At 40.1% G+C, this 18,706-nt stretch overlaps 1 protein-coding gene across 1 annotated transcript in view; it reads right to left on the reverse strand.

The window, feature by feature from the left end:
- Window positions 1–18,706, reverse strand: part of LOC119740797 (nuclear pore complex protein Nup133-like) — a 45,592-nt gene that overhangs the window by 21,094 nt on the left and 5,792 nt on the right. Inside the window, exons 5-20 of the mRNA XM_038216224.1 lie at window positions 18,599–18,670; window positions 17,922–18,017; window positions 15,676–15,786; window positions 15,143–15,199; window positions 14,978–15,033; window positions 13,147–13,220; window positions 12,058–12,143; window positions 11,670–11,772; window positions 11,088–11,159; window positions 9,415–9,650; window positions 8,247–8,406; window positions 5,399–5,508; window positions 4,429–4,535; window positions 2,316–2,418; window positions 550–669; window positions 8–113 (exon numbers count right to left, since the gene is read on the reverse strand). Coding sequence (XP_038072152.1) covers window positions 8–113; window positions 550–669; window positions 2,316–2,418; window positions 4,429–4,535; window positions 5,399–5,508; window positions 8,247–8,406; window positions 9,415–9,650; window positions 11,088–11,159; window positions 11,670–11,772; window positions 12,058–12,143; window positions 13,147–13,220; window positions 14,978–15,033; window positions 15,143–15,199; window positions 15,676–15,786; window positions 17,922–18,017; window positions 18,599–18,670 — 1,669 coding nt within the window. The remainder of the gene's footprint in view (window positions 1–7; window positions 114–549; window positions 670–2,315; window positions 2,419–4,428; window positions 4,536–5,398; window positions 5,509–8,246; window positions 8,407–9,414; window positions 9,651–11,087; window positions 11,160–11,669; window positions 11,773–12,057; window positions 12,144–13,146; window positions 13,221–14,977; window positions 15,034–15,142; window positions 15,200–15,675; window positions 15,787–17,921; window positions 18,018–18,598; window positions 18,671–18,706) is intronic.

Below are 18,706 nucleotides of genomic sequence, written 5' to 3' on the forward strand. Positions count from 1 at the left end.
AACCTACCCGTCCATGGAATGTACTGCAATGTTGGCTTGGAGACATTCCTGCTAAGAGACTGGTAAACAAGAGCCTTGGACTGTCGCAAATGCCAGGCCTCTTTCAGCATACCCTAACGGTGAAATTACAAAAACAAATCTTATTATTTCTGAAAGATTTAACATCAGCTAACACCCTTGGTTGGCAAAAAAACTAATTTCTCAAAACAACAAATAACACCGATAAGGGGGGGGGGGGCAAAAATTGCATTAAACAAAAAAAACTGCAGGGAACCAGCTAATGTCATGCACAATATAATACATTTTCAAGTGACCACCTGCAACAACTATGGATTTGAGTATATTATGGAATACGCTAGAAATTAAAAACTCTCTGATCCTGTGATATTAAATAATTAAATGAATACTATTACAAGGTGGCCAAAAGAAAAATTGTCAGTCTTAAACCTAGACTGAAGTGTGCCTCAAATCTTAAATGATTTATTTTCAGAGATATACACCTGAAACATAGCGCATGTGCATTTTGCATTCAACTAGTTGCCGTTGTACCTGAATTATGGTGTTGACGTTGTTGATTACGCTAACAGTATCAGAGGAAGTAAGTTCGGTGGAGAGAATGTCCTTCTCCTGCTCAACCAGATTCTCTATGATCTCATGAATTCCAGAAACCTGAGCAAGGATCCAGGTTGAAAAGTAAGTTTAGTCAAGCTTTGGTTTATAAAAAGCAAGAGAAACCAATATTAAAAGAAAATAAGTTGTAATTGAAACTGTCTTACAAGTACATGTATAACAAGATAATGCAACTATTAGATGCTTTAAAGGTAGGGTAGATCATTTGTCATGCGTGTATTTCTTTTGTTGAAAGCAACAAAAGTGCTCATAATATAAAAACGGGTGCTTAACAACTAACCTCATGAAGTTTTAGCTCAGTGAATGCTGTATATTCAGAGAAAACAATATTCTAGGAGCTCGATTTCAATTCAAAAGTTGCAGAGTCAAGTTCTGCATTGCATCCGAAATCAGCATCCGAGACACATTCTCAGTCGATTGCAGCTACGCAATGTCACGCACTGAACCGATGAATAATATCAACCCTGTGCACGTGTGCATTGTGTCAACGCTTGCCCGCACCCATTCACGGATTTGCCAAATTACAAACCAACTACTAACGGAAATGGCCGCCTTTTATTGTTTTCTTGCCAGAAAGAATAATCTCACAGAGTTTATTGCCATTACTATCTTCAAACCAAGTAAACTTTTCAACAATAAATTTGTCAGTTACATTTTGCAAAGCTTCAATTGATCTACTCTGCGTTTAAACCTCGTAGTTTAGATAACTCTGATACATCACGGAATGTCACCATAATACTGCCAAACTATTAATTTTAATTCTCTCTGCTTTTCGGTGATTGCTAATGATGTGGCCAAACTTTTCACATTTTACACAGTACACATCAAAGGCTGCACTATGGACACCTACATGAACACAAGATGGCGCTTTGCGATCACTTCGAATGATAACACCGCGTGCGCATGCTGGTGTGTGCACGTACAGTGCAACATACGCATGACTTTTTTTTATTCCGAATGTGCATGTTCGCATGGGCGCCAGGCCTGTGGGCAGCAATGTGTTCTTGACCCCCAACTCTCTTTTTTTCATAATCGAGGGAGGGGATAAGCTTGTGCGCGGTGTCCATGATGTACTAAATCTTCCCAAAAAATTCAAACTGTTTAAAAATTCAAAACAACCTTTCTGAAAAGTAGCTAATTATAAAAACCAAAAAAGTTTACTCTTTAAAGAGGTTGTGGAATGCTCGAAGACATTTCCGTCATTTTTTGGGTATATGTAGCCTAAGGTGTGATGAAATAAAAACGACTTTTGTTTCTGTCATGAAATGAGTACAAAGGGTACTTTTGAGAGCTATTTTTCAGGTCCTGTTTCGACCCGAACCTGCAATTTGTGTAAAAGTCGTCGTTGCGGGCAGCAAACAAAACACAGTAAATCGTGACATAATAAACAGGACTCGTTTATGCTACTCTGTATCGGGAGTCCTGTTTATTACGTCACGATTTACTGTGTTTTGTTTGCTGCCCGCAACGATGACTTTTACACAAATTGCACGTTCGGGTCAAAACAGGCATGACAGGACTTGAAAAACAGCTCTCAAAAGTACCTTTTGTACTCATTTTATGACAGAAACAATAGTCGTTTTTATTTCATCACACCTTAGGCTACATATACCCGAAAAATGACGGAAATGTCTTCGAGCATTCCACAACCTCTTTAACAATTAACAAAATGGCAGTTGACTGACTTCTCTGTAGAAGACATCTTGCGGAGTGAGGCCAGCTGGAGTGTGGGTCTGCCCACGTTTCTGCAACACTTTACTGATGGCTCCATCCGCAAGGTTAGGGTACCTGGACACAAATGAAAGAAACAACTTCCATTCACAGAGAGCAGGAGAATACAGGAGCTTACTGTTACTGGAATAAATCCCGGATTTATGAATTCATCACGGCTCCGTCTGTGTTTTCCAGTTATAAGCATCTAGGTTCATGGGGCCAAGTTCGCGCAAGGACTATAGTTGACCAATGGTTAACTAATGTTTGCCCGAACTCTGTCTAGTCGACGGTGGTTGACTACGCTAGTTGACTATTTGGAACCAGCCTACTGGGGTTGGTTGCTTCACTGGTAACCAATAGCCGCGCGCATTCATAACGCTAGCAGAGAGCCAGGATCCAGAAGTTTTGGGATGACATTTTGACCAGCGTTTGACTAGAGACGTTCGCACACTGCTATCAGTGCGCAGGCGTAAGGTACATCACAAATCAACCACTAGTCGACTAATGGTCCTTGCCCGAACTTGGCCATGATTTTAGTCCCCCGACTTGACAGATTCCTGTATGTTGGTCAATTGTCTGCCAGAAATACACCAATTTGTCACACAAGGCCAATGATTGTTGTGTGTTCATTGGGTTTGAGTGTAGCAGGATTCTTACTAATCTAGGGCTGGAGACAACGAAGAAGGCCCAGGTGTTTTCTGTGCAAATCTTGAACCCAAAATGTTGCCCATGGGAAACATTTTTGCATAATGGTTGCTCTTTTACTGCGTCGAATCAACAAAGAGACCCTTAAAAAAAGAAAAAGTGACAACTGCTCAATCCCCAATTCTAGCAAACAGCTAGCACACAGAAGCGCCTGCCCAAAATGCCATCATAGTTTTGCTCATGAATTTGGAAATATGCATAAAAAGGCTTGGACAAACCCTGGACATTATATTGCCAATATAAAAATTGACAATAAAGTTAACTGGGAATAAGGATGCACATGAAGAATTGCATCCCCCAAAAAAAGAAACTCTATACATCAACAGAGACATTAACTGCCACAACTGTCACCAATGTTGCCTAATGGCCTCAGACATCAAGCATATCAAACCTCTTTGACAAAAATGAAAATCAAGAGCACAGTAAATCTGGTCATGCAGTTCCACTATAGAGCTTTCAACTTCAAGGAGGTGTCAGTTGAGCTATTAAAGTGAATGTGTACAAAATTTCAGTATTTGTAAAAAACGATCACAGCATTTGGCTCATTTTGTAGAAAATGCACTGGGCATACAGTATTGTATACAGAGAAATGTGTTGGTAATTAAAGGTACAAGTAATCTGAACAAATAATGTGCCCAAGTTCCGTGAAAAACTCTACCAATATGGCCACACCTCATCATTTCAAATCAAGCATTAGTGTTAAAGGTAGGGTAGATCATTTGTCACTTGTGCATTTTTTTTCGTTTGAAGCAAAAAAAAGTGCCGAAAATCCAAAGATAGGTGCTTATAACAACTAACCCGATGATGTTTTAGCTCTGTGAGTGCATTTTATTCTGAGAACACAAACACAATATTCTAGGATCTCGGTTTCAATTCTAAAGTGGCCCAGTCACGTTTTGAATTGCCCCCGAAATCAACATCCGGGACACGTTCTCAGTCAGCCGAATGCAGCTACACGATGTCACGCACTGAACTGACGAATAATAGCAACCACGCGTGTGTGTGCATCATGTCACCGCTTGCCCCACCCATTCACGGATTACAAACCAACTCCTAATGGAAATTTCCAAAAATGCGTCACTAGAGCATTGTTGGAAATGACCTTCTTTTATTGTTTCTTCAAAATGACAGCATGCCAGAAAGTATTATTTCACAGGGAGTTTAGTGCTATTTCTATCTTTAAACCAAGTATACTGTTCACCAATAATTATGTTAGCTACATTTTGGATAGCTGCAAATGATAAACTATACCTTTAACCACAATCACAAGGTAATTTTGTCCTACTCCATCTAATCATTTTAAAATCTCAACACTCTGTCAGCAGCTTTACTCTAAAAATCTGAAAGATAGTGCATGCTTTATGCTTGAAGTCACATTACATGGTATGGTGGCTGCGTAGCGCCATGGCAGCTGCCAGCTTCTCAGCATGTTCACACAGCAGCAGGTGTGTTGATAGGGGGCTCTCTCTCACAACCACTGAGTGAAGCTAAGGAGTCAAAAACAAATAAACAGACACACAAGTATTTATGGTGCGACTTGCATTCATTCATGTCTTTACACTCTGCACTCTGGGCCCAATTTCATAGAGCTGCTTAAGCAAAAAATTTGCTTAAGCACGAAAAAACATTGCTTAGTAAAATTAGGTTACCGGCCAAAACTCCATGTGATGTACATTGCTTGTGACTGGTATTTAGCTGTTTTTTACTTAGCATAACAATCGCATGGAGTTTTGGCCGGTAACCTGATTTTATTAAGCAAGACGTTTTTGTGCTTAAGCAAATTTTGTGCTTAAGCAGCTCTATGAAATTGGCCCCTGGTCTTTAAAACAGGTTGACTGATTTATAATAAAGAATTAACACCACTCAGATAAATTAACATTTTAAGTTTACAAGCTGTAGTTTTGCGATCATAACAGTCATCAGGTGTACATTCATCAGGTGTATGACATTTTATTCTCCCTGACTTGAGATTGGTTTTCCTCAATAAAAGGTTTTCTCAAACCCTGCTGAGTTTTCAAACATGATCATGAGTATTATATCTAAAGTTCTCCACCCAAGACCCTCAGAATTATCTCCATCATGATACCTCCATTAGGCCAACTCGTGACACTGCTAGCCGCATGATTTGCTGTGAGTTTTCAAGAAGTAGAAGGGTTAAGCCCGGTTCATACTTCATGCGAATGCACATGATGTCATGAAACATTCGCAGCGAAATTCGCCCGAGTTGAAATATGTTCAACTTTTACGCAGCGCAAATACTTGACGTCACAAATTCGTGTTCGCTTTCGCTTTCCCGCCGAGTATGAACCGGGCTGTAAGAATTGCCGCAAACTCAGAAGGCACCACTCACCCTGTCCCAAATGCCTACATTCTTGAGGAAGGACAGGAGATGGTCATGTGCCTTCATCTTATCCTCTAGCTGATGCAGAAGGATCAGAGAGGTGGTGGAGGAGGCAGTATCTGAACACAAAGAGGAAAAAAGAAAATATAGAATTAAGCTCCTTAAATATACCTTGACCATTACTAACAGTAACACGCTTGCAAGTTCTCTTGCGTGTAAAGAAACAGAGTTACTTTATCTACTCAGCTAATTCCTATGCATTTGTTTCCGAACCACCGCTCGTTTTAGAAGCAGTCATTTTACATGGCATTTCATCCAACTGTTACGATGAAAATAATCAGACATTGTGCTGTTTAACAGTGTGGCCAAGAAACACAAGTATGATCTTAATGGCAGTTCAGAGTGAACCCAGTTTGAATAACCATGGGTCTTAAATCTAAGGCAAAAAAAATAATAGTTCTGCTTCCGGTTTCCCTATTCTGACAGCCCCTACCCTGATTTTTTTTATGGGGAAAATGAGGGGAAAAACACCCAAATCCATCAATTTCTACCTTTTACCCTTGACTACACCCGGACGCCTCCATGTGACCCTACACACACAAAAATTGGCAAAAAAAAGAAATTCCCTACCAACCTACCCTAATTTTAAATGCCATGTAATCGGAAGCAGAACTACTTTTTTTTGGCCTAAATGTGCTTAATCAGGTGAGCTGCTAAATAAGCTGATAAATGTCAACAAAGGTAAAGAGCTGACTAATCTTGGTTCAAGGTTTGATTTGGGTTTTTTTTGTCCCCCAATGCAGCCTGGTAAAGGGTGCTATCAACAACATGAATCAAATTTAGTCTTGGGAATATTGGCACTTGGACCCAAGACAATCCAAGCATACCTCGTGTGTGCGCACTGGCTTGAATATAGCGCCTGAGGTATGCCCGAAATGTCATGTCTCCAAATGCCACTTTATTTCTTTGACTGGATTTGATTCATGTTGTTGATTGTACCCTCTACCGTTGCAGCTTGGGGCAAGTTCAATCAAGGACCCATGCACGTATGTTTCAGCCGCTCATTTAGTTTGCGCACATGCGCACTCAAAATATGAAATACTGATAATCAGCAGACATGGATGCATGCAGTCGCAGTTTGACCCACTGAAGTATCGGTCAACATCACGCTCGAAGAACTTTGATAAATTTTTCTTTCCACGTGGACAGGAATTTAAGGCAATCAAAGTCACTTTTGCAAACCTTAGCGCAAAAAAAAAGAGTATTTGATGCATTTTATTTTGTTTTTCCGTGTCGTGTAGTACGAAAGCATTGGGTCACAAATTCAAAACATGCGACAGTTTAGGGGATAATTTTTCAGTTTTGCCGAGTAATTGTAAACTTGTCTTCACTGAAAAATGGTAAAGGATGCCACGGAAAGTGCGATGTATGAATATCATTTAAGTCGGAAACCGTTTCAATGAGAAAAGTAAGGTCTCACGTTATACGTTTTTTTCGTTGAATGTAACGTTATTGTGCACGTACCGTACCTGTACACAGACCCTGGAATCTGCGGCCCGTAAACATGGCTAGCCACGCGCCACGCGCCGCGGCGCTCCGTTTGTAATCTTTCGACGCGTTGGAAATGTATACATTTAACTGAAACGATTTACAACTAACTGGTTCCCGGCCCTGAAATGCAGTTAAGTACGATCATAGAGGGCACTGGGACCAGTTTATTTGTGCACGAAGCTTTCAAAATGGGTTTACTCGAAAAATGACGATTTTTTATGAGCTACAGGTTTCCTTCTTACATCAAATTATCTGTAAAATGAAAATAATCTATCATCCTTTCCGATGGTACTACGGCTGATCTAAGGTAAACCCGGCAAATTGTCCAAATGTGTAAACCAAACTCAAAAGCGAACGATGTTTTTCCTGTTCATTTTGTCCGTTTTTTGTCCATAATTATTTTTTTTTTCATATATTTGAAAAGGTTTTTAGCGCCGTTACCACTTCGTAGAGACAATTTATATCTTTGTTCACTTGGTTTACTGATAATTTTTGGTTTTAATCATCGTTTAAGTACGTGTGAGAAGGATACATTTTAAGACATGAAACCCAGACAACCGTTCAGTGCGTCGTCTGCTACCGCTGTCTGCAAGCCGATGACGCGGAGGAAACCATTGCGCATGCGTGAGAAGACGAACTAAATGCACGCACGGTCTATGGGGCCGAAACATACGTGCATGGTTAACTAGTGTTTGGTTTCTGACATACATGTACCTAGCACATGTGCACTGAAGTTAAAGTGCCAATTAGTCCAACTATTGCCATGTCAGTGACCATGAGAAAATGGTGGTCGCACATTGGCTAAACAATTTGTCAACACGTGATGTTTCTGTTTATTTACACAAATATTGACAGTGTAGTTTAGGACACCTTACATAATCACCTTTACTATTGTACAATGGCGACAAAAGGGACAAAATCTTAAACTAAGTGAAATGAAATGAAAATGAAATTTAGCACTCAGAGTTGTCATTTTTCCGCCATTTTTGTTGATAGTTGGTCCCCTCTGCACTTTGCTATGAAAAATTGCTATTGATAAACAGCTATAAATCACAGCGCGACCAACCGCGGTAGGCTGGTCCTGAATAGTCAACTAGACTAGTCCAACCATCGCCGACTAGTGTGCGTTCCATCAGAGTTAGTCGAACTATGGTTAACTATGGTCCTTGATCGAACTTGCCCTTGACAGTGCTTGCCAGGGATCAGAACCAGCTGAAGAACGAGATTTTTGCCAGGTTTACATGTAAAGACAATCTCTCAAGTTTGATATGTCCACATGAATGGGCCCTGGAGTATGAAGACCAACCTTGAGGGATGGATTCAGCCCAGCGAGGATCGGAGGCAGGGAAGTCATCAATGACCTCTTGACTGAGCTTAGCAACGGCCGCATCCATGGGTGATCCCGTCTCCATGGGCGACGGGGCGGACGTGGGGAAGAGCTCCTCCACAATGGCTTCTGCTTGACTCTGAGAATGGATGGGCCACAAATTGCCAAAGTGAGTGCAAATTTAACGAAAATTTTTAATTTCAACGGTAACAAGAGCAGGGAGGTGATCCAGAAAAACAGACTAAAGCGTTAAAGGTAGAGAATGTCATTTGTGCATTTTTTTTTTTGAAGCAACAAAAGTGCTAAAAATATCAAGACAGGTGCTTAACAACTAGATTTAGCTCAGTGAATGCTGTATATTCTGAGAACACAGTATTTTCCATTTCAGTTCAAAGTTGCCGAGTCATGTTTTGAATTGGGCCTGAATTCAGCATCCGGGACACGTTCTCATTCAGCCAATTGCAGCTCTATGCGGTGTCACGCACTGAACTGACGAATTTCACTTCCATTCCCGGCTTCACCGAATTAAAAACGAACTACAAACGGAAATTTCCAAAAGGCGTCTTTAGATGCATCTTTGGAAAAGGACCTTCCTTTATTGTTTTTTTTCAAAATGACAGCATGCCAGAAAGAAGAATTTCACAGTGAGTTAGCCATTGCTATCTTTCAACCAAGTATGCTTTTCAACAATAATTTTGTCAATTACTTTTGGGATAGCTGTAAACAATACACTCTACATTTAATGCCTACAAAAAAATCAGAATTGTGCAATAGACCACGCAAACGCCTTCTAAATCTAAATGCTTTCATGCAATTACAACATGAAAAAAGACCTGTTTATGTAATCAATATCCAGTGGTAAGTGAACAGAGTAAAGTGTACATAACAGGTTCCTGCCAGAATGTTTAAAAATGGACATTTCTGCTTGAGTGCTGAACAATTAACAATGCTCCTTGCAAGTAGGAAGTTATTGGCTAGAGTCCAACCCCGGCAAACTTCTTAAGTTTGCTCGTAACATCAAGAAGGGTTGAAATACAACGATTCATGAAGTGCAAAACCCACAGCAACACATAATTCTCAATGTACATGTAGCCTCTATAAGGTATGTACACAGAGTACACAGTTATCTTAAAGAGAGGAGACTCACCAAGTTCTGTCGGCAGGCATGCAGGAACGCGGCCTTCAGACCCTTAGTCTTGTCCTCTCCTAGAGAGCTGATGTCCTGGGGAGGAGCCGGGGAGCTGATGATGGAAGACTGGTCCAGTCGGAGGCTCTGCTCAGCCAGAGAGACGTCTTGTAAGAAGCTGGGTTCTTGCTGGGTTGCGGTGACTGTCACCAGGCCGTAGTTGGTGGAAAAGAAGAGGGTTGTCCCATCACAGCTTCCTGTAGTCATCAGGAGGTATAAACAACAACATCAAAGGGAATATACATCATTTGCTTTTGCTGTAATTTTCAGAAATGGATGGAATTGGGGGGTTGGAAATATATAGCAAATATAGTTACACTGACTTTTTTGAGGTTTTGGGTTCGAAAATGCTATAAAAACCAAGAAAAACAATCATTTTCCTGTAGTCTGGTTCCCTGACTCCATATAAGAAGAAACATAGCAGTTTACATACATTGGGGAATTGTGAGGTCAGGGAACCAGTCTAGCTGGCTTGTACCCGTTCATAGGTGTGTAAACGATTGCAAACAAGTGCGATGGTCAATTGGGGGCCAGTATTTGAGAAAAAAAGCCAGTTTTTTCCAACGCTGGTCGGCTGACCAGCGTTGGAAATTGATACAAAAATACCACTTTTCTTGAAAATGACAGTATACCAGGTGCCATGATTTTACAGGATGCTTTACACTGTCATTCACTAACAGTCCAGCAAGGTATTTCAAAATGATTTGGTAGTTTTATTTTTTGATGTTTGCAAATGTTGTATTTTCCCTTTAACAGGGCTACTGGTTTTTTATTTCCAAAAAAAATCTCTGTTTTACATAACTTTCAGAAAATCTTAATTCCATTTCAACCATAAAACTCAATTAAGTAACTTGTATAGATCCCACTACAATCGGCATGTCATTTAGTGGTTGTAAATTAAAAATGACTAAACAAAATTTTCGGTCAAACAACTTCACTACAGAATTTAAATAAACAAAATCACCCGAGCATATACATTACAATTGGACTTGAACCGTGTACAAAAATTATTTAATGTTCACGTTTGTTTTATCTGGGTTTTTTTGTACACTCGCTGTAGAGTTTCTCATGTAAAGTAACTGTGGCTCCCTACCTTCCTTCATCCGCAAAATCCTCTGAAAACTTGTTAGCCCAATTTCATGGCTGTGCTTACTGCAATTACGAAACATCCCTGCTTACTGCAGCAGAAAATTCCATGTTGATGGTAAGCGTCTTTCACGGTAAGCAAAGGAATTGTGACTTATGTGCATGTGTACATCCCGTAACTTAGGATTCTTTGCTTACTGGGTTAGCGCAGAATTTTTTCTGCTAGCGATGTTAGCAGAGAACGGTGAGTGTAAATGCGGAATTCTGTGGTTAGCAGCGCCATGAAATTGTGCCCTGGTGGATTTTGGAAAATCTGGGAGGGTTAAGTTTATTATTTACAGATGTCCTCAGTGATTACTTTGAAGTGGAGAAAAAGTAACAGGTCTTGCTTTGGTCAAAACAACATCATGTGTTCTGAGTCATGTCATATTGATTGAAAATATGTCTTAAAGGACCTTTTTTTTTGGGGGGGGGGGGAGGACTTTGCATTGCACCTGATCTGACAAACAGGCTTCTCATCATCAATAAAACACTTTCATTTTGCATACCTGCACCAAGAATACTGTTCCCCGGTTGACTGAAATCCACGTTGTCAAAAGAACAACTACTCTCAGTTATGCCTGGAAAAAAACGAAGAAACACACACACAAAAATAAGTCAACACTGCTCAATGCTAGCACATTTGCTCGTCTTTGAAAAGCCCGGTTCAGACTTCAAGCAAAAGTGAGTGCGAAGCGAAATTCACGTCGTCAACAATGGTGGACGCGCTTCGAACGTACTGTTGACGTCACAAATTTCTCTTCGCTTTCACTTTTGTGTGAAGTATGAACCAGGCTTAATAAGGAAAGCTGTCAACACCATGATACTGAAAAACTACCGATAGGTTTTTTGTTAAACATGCCATTGTAAAATGTGCCTTTCATAATATCAATAATGCAAGGTTCTCAAACAATTCCTGTTATAAATCAAATTTTACAAATGCCTTAACATCAACATACAAAAACGTACAACACAAAGTTAGACAATCATTAAAATTCTTTTAAAACAAGGTTATCAGATAAGAAACAAGATCAGTTTCTTTCCTATTACAGTCTTCTTTGTACTATGTAGAAGGAGAATTGTTTGTTTACCTGAGCAGCAGATAACCATGTTTCTGGAGTAGACATGACAGGCCATGTTGCTAGGGCTGGCCACCAAAAGGCGGTAATCAAGTAAGGATTCCTCTTCAGAAACCTAAATATGATGACAACAATGCCAGGGAGAGATTCAGTGCTCTAACTAAGGTACTTGCATTATAAATGGATCACAAGGACATACGGTAACAACTCCAGCGCAATGGCACTCGTACTTGAGTACATATTTTGGTACTTGTACTCGTACTAATGGAAAAAACTTGCCTTATACTTGTACTCATGACAAAGTACAAACACTCATACTTGTACTCATGGCAAAGTACTCCTGAAAATCTACATATTTCTTCTTTTTTTAATAAACTGGAACAAGACACTAATATCTTACCTGGTACGGAGCAGTCAATGACAGCATCTTGAATGCACTGATTTGATCAGGACCTGCACCTGATGCCGACACTAATGGAATCAGGACTGGAACGAAACGGAGACAAGTGAGCGGAAGGAATCCAATACATCAATGGACCCCATGCACATGTACCCATGAACGGTGACAAAGACAGATGTATAACAGACACTCTGAACATCCTCACTGACATGACCTGCACAACGCCCACGTGAAGACACTATGGGCCTGTGTGTGCGCCAACAACAGAGGGCACCTTTGAGAGCCCATGGACAGGACACCGCGTGTGCGTACTGTACTGGTTCGCGTGCGAAGTACGCACGACTTATTTATCCTGAATGTGCACAAAGCTGAGCCATAGCGTCTTCGGGCGTGAGCGTCAGGCGTCGTCGGCGCACGAATACGTTCGAATTTAACTTTTGATGGTCTCCCAGACTAATCCCCACCACCAATAACTTTGGATCATTCGAAATACGCAGTGGATGGACCGGGAACCAGTCTAGGTCTCCCCCAACTCTTCTGGCCGTTGAAGGGGTACTTGTGCATGGAGCCCGTTGTGCTATCAACTGTTCTTGTGCAGAGTCCACTATGATAATTAAAGTTGCCCTGAAAAACTGCCAGCATTTTTATTGAATACAGTACTTTCTGGCACCTCGTAAAGGAGCTACAACATGTGTGAAGTCCCAAATGATTTTGTTTGTGTGTGTTTCCTGCCTGGCCTTCCAATCGAGGGCAGTAAATAGGTTCTATGAAAGAAAAGATAGCTTTACGATTGACAACATGCTGAAAATATTGCAATTTCTTTTTTTAATGCAATATTGCTGACCATAACAAAATGAATACATTTTCAGTTCAATTCTATTTAATCGGTCCCGCAAATAACAATTGGGTTAATATAAAACGCAGGAACCTGGCTAGACTGGTTAGTGTTTTGTACAAAGTTGTATAAATAAAAAGTGAATGTGAATTGTTTAGTCTTGTATTAGCCACAGTGAAGCACTAATGCAATCCTTTGTGAGAGGTTCATGTGCATCTAGGTAGAAAATCAATGTACACTTGTGATCCACTTACCAAGGGCATAATGTACTACAGGGGATGGTCTCGATGTGTCTGTTGCAGCAACAAGAAGAAGAAGGGCACTTTCACTGGAGAATAGACAAAACAAACAAACATTTATTGTCAAAGGTCATCAGAGTCAATTTTTTGGGGGCAAATTCTGTCAACCAGGATTTCAAGGAAAGCTTTACACAAAATACTCACTTTGAGTTTTTTGGGGGCAAGTTAATTAAATCAGATCGTAATGCATATACTCGCACTGTATTTGTTGATTCTGATTTTTTCCTTTGACTTTTGTTTCAAATACAACCATCGATCAGTTTGATTCTTTGAGTATTGCGAGTTGACATAATGGCTAAAAATGACAGCGAAAGACCATAAAACCCATGTAATGACTCAATGTCAACTGTGCAGTTTCTCAAACTTAGCCTAATTAGGGCAATCAATTCCTCAAAGACTAAATATTAATTAAAACATGCCATGATACCCCGTACTGAGGAAGACAACCCTGTTACCAAGTTTGTTGTGATGACATGGTTATTGTACAAATTGTCAGGAGTTTGGATACAGACTCTGTGTACAAACAGTGAATGGCACGTCATGAACTCTCATTATGGGTGGGACATAGTCTGGTTCCTTGTCCACATTGTCCTTTGGACAAATACGGGGACAGGTAGCTATCAGTGAACCTGACTTCATCAGGAGGCATTCCTCCTGATGTATGCAAATTATATGCATGCGTGTATAGGTCTGAATCCCGCCTCGTGAATTCAAAATCACAACGGTAATGATTGCGCGCAACCAGCCTATTGCAAAGTGGCAATAGGCCGCCCCACAAATGTGCCGTTTCTGAGGTGATGAGCTTCCAGTTTTGCTGAATTCGAAAGCGTCTCTGGCAAATATCAATAAAGAGAGGGAAATTACTCTTCAGTATTTAAAACCTATGCTGATGGAAATGCTTTAAAGTTTCCTCATGGAGACACTGACGATTTTGCGTACTTTTTGTTGTAAGGCAAGAGTGAGTTTTTTGACAATCGTGTGTTCAATCAACGTCCATGCACAAAGCTAAGCAGCGATTCAAAAATAAACAATCACGATGCGCGCGCACAGAGATGATCCAATCAATGGCTTTAAATGGAAGCTAGCTACTTGTCCCCATATATTTATGGGGGGGGGGGGAGGCCGGGAAACAGTCTATGTAAGACCCATCGCATTTGCACACTGGTTCATTTACCTGTGGCTCAGCGTGTGCAAGGCTTTTATCATTCTGAATGTGCATTTAACGTTTAACTTCCTCTGATGTGCACCAGGCATAGAATTAGAACATTAACCCTAACCGCCCTGAATCCTTCAAAATCCTCTTTGCCAAAGTGGAAGAATTTGGAGGATTGAGGTTACATGGCAAAAGTGCGTTACTGATTTCATAGGATGCACTTTATCAAGGTCTTGGGCTGGACCTTGTGTTGTTTTTGCTCAGCCATGCATAAATATAGGCCTGGATTATGCTTGAAATCCTCCGTACGGCTCCAAGATGTCACTGGCCAAGCCTCAACATATTGACAGTCACTGCCGTAGGATTTTGCAGGATTCAGGCAGTGGTCACCCCTCCACGAACCATATTCCAGAAATATTAGAGGAATTTGCAAGATTGTGGCTATGCTATTTTTCCATGAGGCCAATTGGAGGATTTTGCAGGATTGAGGCTACATCCTAGCAAAAAGGCCTAGGGAGTTAGGGTTAAACAGTGCCATAAACTCTCTCTTCATAACCGCTGAGTTGGTACTTGTACAAGGAGTCCATACTTCCAAAGTGAGTCGTAAGAATCAGCTACAATGTTGATATTTACCTAACGATCTGCAGATCCAGCATCCAAACCCTCAAACTGTCGATGGATGAGCAGGCCTGTCAGTGTGTAAAAACAGATAGCACAGTATCTTATCAGACAAAGTTCAAGACATGGAAGACAAGTTAACTAGACCAATCAATCTATCCTCAAAAACTCTCAACTTACCGACTGTCTTGCAAACCCCTTTTTGATCATGTTGCCTAGTTGGACCTCGAAAACCACCTGCAATGAAGGGGCGAATAATACATGCAATAGAAAGGGCATGAAATGAAAAACAAAAACCAATTTCAGGATTATATTTTAATCACTTTGAAAGGCTCTATCTACTTGGGGTTCTCAACCACAACCAGCGTGTCAAAACACAGCTTTTCTATAGGCACAGTCTATGCATGGACCTTCTTAAATATTCTGTAACATACACTAATAATCTGCCTTCCCATACTTATCTCAATCACTTTGTTCATCAAGTGCTCGCTGTGAACTAAAGTTTGTAATTTACAGGACAATCTCATCTAGCACTGAGAAAAACAAAAGTTGGCAGAACTACCACCGCTTGGCCTCCCTTATATACAAGGGTACTACACGTTGCTTTGTGCGTGGTGCAACAAATTTCAACTGAATTTTGGACAAACCCAAGAGACTCTGTGTAACGAGAATTCACCGACAGTTATTTCGGTGTCCAAGGGGTAATCAATTACCTTCTCTGCTCCAGGTTCAGCTACCAGCCATTTCTGTAGGATGTCCTCTTGAAGCACGTACACTACCCCTTGGCCATCCTCCTGGCCAGCTGATAACACTCTCTGCAATGTCTGTGAGAGGTTTTGAAATAACGGCAGTGAGGTTAACAGGTCTGCAGTCAAGCGGCACAATGAATTCCATGCATTAACCCTAACATTCCCCATCCAGTCAAACTTCAACACCAGGGTTTGTTGGAATCTGTTGGAGTGAGTACTGCACTAGTAAACTGATTATGCTTTACACGGTGTCAGGCATACCACCATAATCACAGTCCATTGGTTTGAGTGTTGAGTTTACCATATGGTGTTGGAATTTGCAGGAGTGAGGAAGGTTCCTAATAAATCACTCAAGGGGGTTAGGGTTAAAGTTGCATACCCTGTGATCTTTAAAAAAAAAAATAGATTTTATCTCCAACAACAAATTTTCAATTTGTAAATTTCATTTTAACGAAAAATCCTACATTTTTTTCTTATTTTGGGCATTTGCAACGCTCTGAAATGGGCTTTTATTTTGCCCACAAATTAACCCGCCCTGCGAGACCCAACTTATTGTCTGGCAGCCACTAATTCTTTACTTGGAAACAAATATTTCAATAACTAAACGTTGGTGGAATTTTTCGTTCGATGTTTCATCCAAAAGTGAATAACTTTTATATAGGAATATGGTCATTGAAAAAACTAATCTATTTTTCGAGAATGAAACTAAAAAACAGCAAGGGGAACGCATCTTTCTTAAATAGTAGACGGCATTTTGTGGCCACTGGTGCAAGCTCTGTGGGAGAGACAAAGCAGTATGGACACTGGCTTCACGCACACATGGCGAAGAAGTACGGACAACAATTGTGCACTGACCCATTTCAAGTATGCGTTGACCAGGCTTAGATAGGGATGTTTTCCTAACTCAGATGTACAAACACTGAAGGGCAAAATCTATTGAATTTGCATCACCCCGACCCAAATTCCGTATGAATAGTTGGGATACATGCACTTGTGCATAGAGTCTGTACCATGCCTTACTGCCTGGCTCTGCTAACACTGGAGCATCACCATTCCTTGCTTAGAGTGCTAGCTAAAAAATCTGTACTAACCCAATAAGAGCAGAATCTCTAGTTGCTTTTCCGCTTAAAAAATGGAAAAGCATTGGTTTTGTTCAGATTTTTTTTTCTATGCTTTTCCGTTTAAAAGCGGAAAAGTTTTGTTTTCTTTATTTTTTGTTCTTATGTTTTTTGTTTTTTTTATTCCACCCCAAATCCCATAAACTTTGTACATATTTTTTAACCGCGGCCTTTTTGGACCTTGAACAAACTCGTATTCCCATGAAACCTATGTAAAGACCCCATAGTGACTTTGTGTCCCGAAGAGTGACGTCATGATAACGTAATCATGGGTCATGTGACGTCATCTTAAATGTGCAAACTTTAAGACTCAGTCTGATTGGGTTGATACTCGGTATGTACATGTAGGTAGACCGGGATGTGTTTAGGTAAAAATTGAGGTGACGTCATCATGACGTCATCGTGTGAATTGATATCGATTTTTGAAGTTTAGAAGATTATCACCATATCTATCGAACCAAACATCGTGTGAATTGATATCGATTTTTGAAGTTTAGAAGATTATCACCATATCTATCGAACCAAACATGCTAAATTCAAAATTCTTTTTGTATTAGGCTTGTTAGGCTATAGGTATATGCACACAAATTTTGTAAATTAAGTGACATCACAATGACATCATTAAAAATGTGATTTTTCAAAACACATATAGAGTAAGTCTGATTGTCTTGAAACTTAGTTGGTAGGTAGATACTGTTAATATTTTGCAAAATCTGAAGTGATGTCATGATGACGTCATCACCTTATTGTTTTATTAATTTATGACTTTTTACATTTTCTTCCAATACAAAAATTTGACATTTTCTTTAAGTATTTTTTTAAAGAATTGTTTTCAAATGCGGAAAAGCCTGTGTTCTGTTTATCGAAATGACATAGTTCTAGTTTCAGAATGTACATGTGTTTACTCCTACCCTGGAAAGCACAATTTACATGCATGTGCATGCTTCTGCTTCACACAAGATTTGCAAAACAAATTTTCTTTTAATCAATCAACAAAAACAGAGTAGAAAACCTAAAATTTTAGTTTAAAGATGGAGATTAAATACAGAACAAAACTAAATATTCTGATAATTCCTCGCAACGATAACTTACTGAAGATGATTGTGGTCTCTGGGAGCCAAAGAAAAGAGAAGAGACCCTAGCCAGGACCCCCTGGGAGGGCTTCAAGGGATGACAGCTAACTGTGTTCTGGAGACGGGGAACAAGACCAAAATGGATGATTATAAACCAAGATTTTTGTTACAATACATGCTGATACACTCAAGTTCTTGAATCTCACTACAATACATTTTGAGTGGAACTCATTGCGAATGATATTTCAGGGCTAGAAATATCCAATGGAATACGTCCTGTGGTTTAACCATTTATCCAGTGCATTCTTAGATCAAACTAGATAGGTGGTCTGGTGGTTTTCACAATGCTGGGTGCTGCTCATTATAAAAACAATCAGCCAGAAGGTCTATTTGAAGTCCCGTTTGACCTTGTCAAATATTCATTTTGGAAGTAATGTCTATTGATTTATTGCAGATTGTGTTACCAATTTAGTACATGTAAAGTCAGTAACAAAGAACGTTCTCACACATTACAATGTACTTAGACACTTACAAGGTACAACTTGGACCTTAACTTGACTTTACGCTTTCTCTATTCACACTAAAGTCTTTTGTACTTTTTGTTTTATAGCTGGGTAAGTAAAAGTATTTGTCAAGGGAACGTGTGGGTGCTGCTAGCCTTGTAATTCCTGTACTTAGGGGCTTGTTCTCACTCACCTGTGTGTTGGAATCAGCCAGGTTAAGCAACAGTAGCTGGTTGGTAGTGGTGGCAAGGATACATCCATAGGGCTGTAGGTTGTCAGATTAAACATGTGTTACCACATA

Source organism: Patiria miniata, unplaced genomic scaffold (genome assembly GCF_015706575.1).
Source record: "Patiria miniata isolate m_02_andy unplaced genomic scaffold, ASM1570657v1 HiC_scaffold_5, whole genome shotgun sequence".
NCBI classification, from domain to species: Eukaryota; Metazoa; Echinodermata; class Asteroidea; order Valvatida; family Asterinidae; genus Patiria; species Patiria miniata.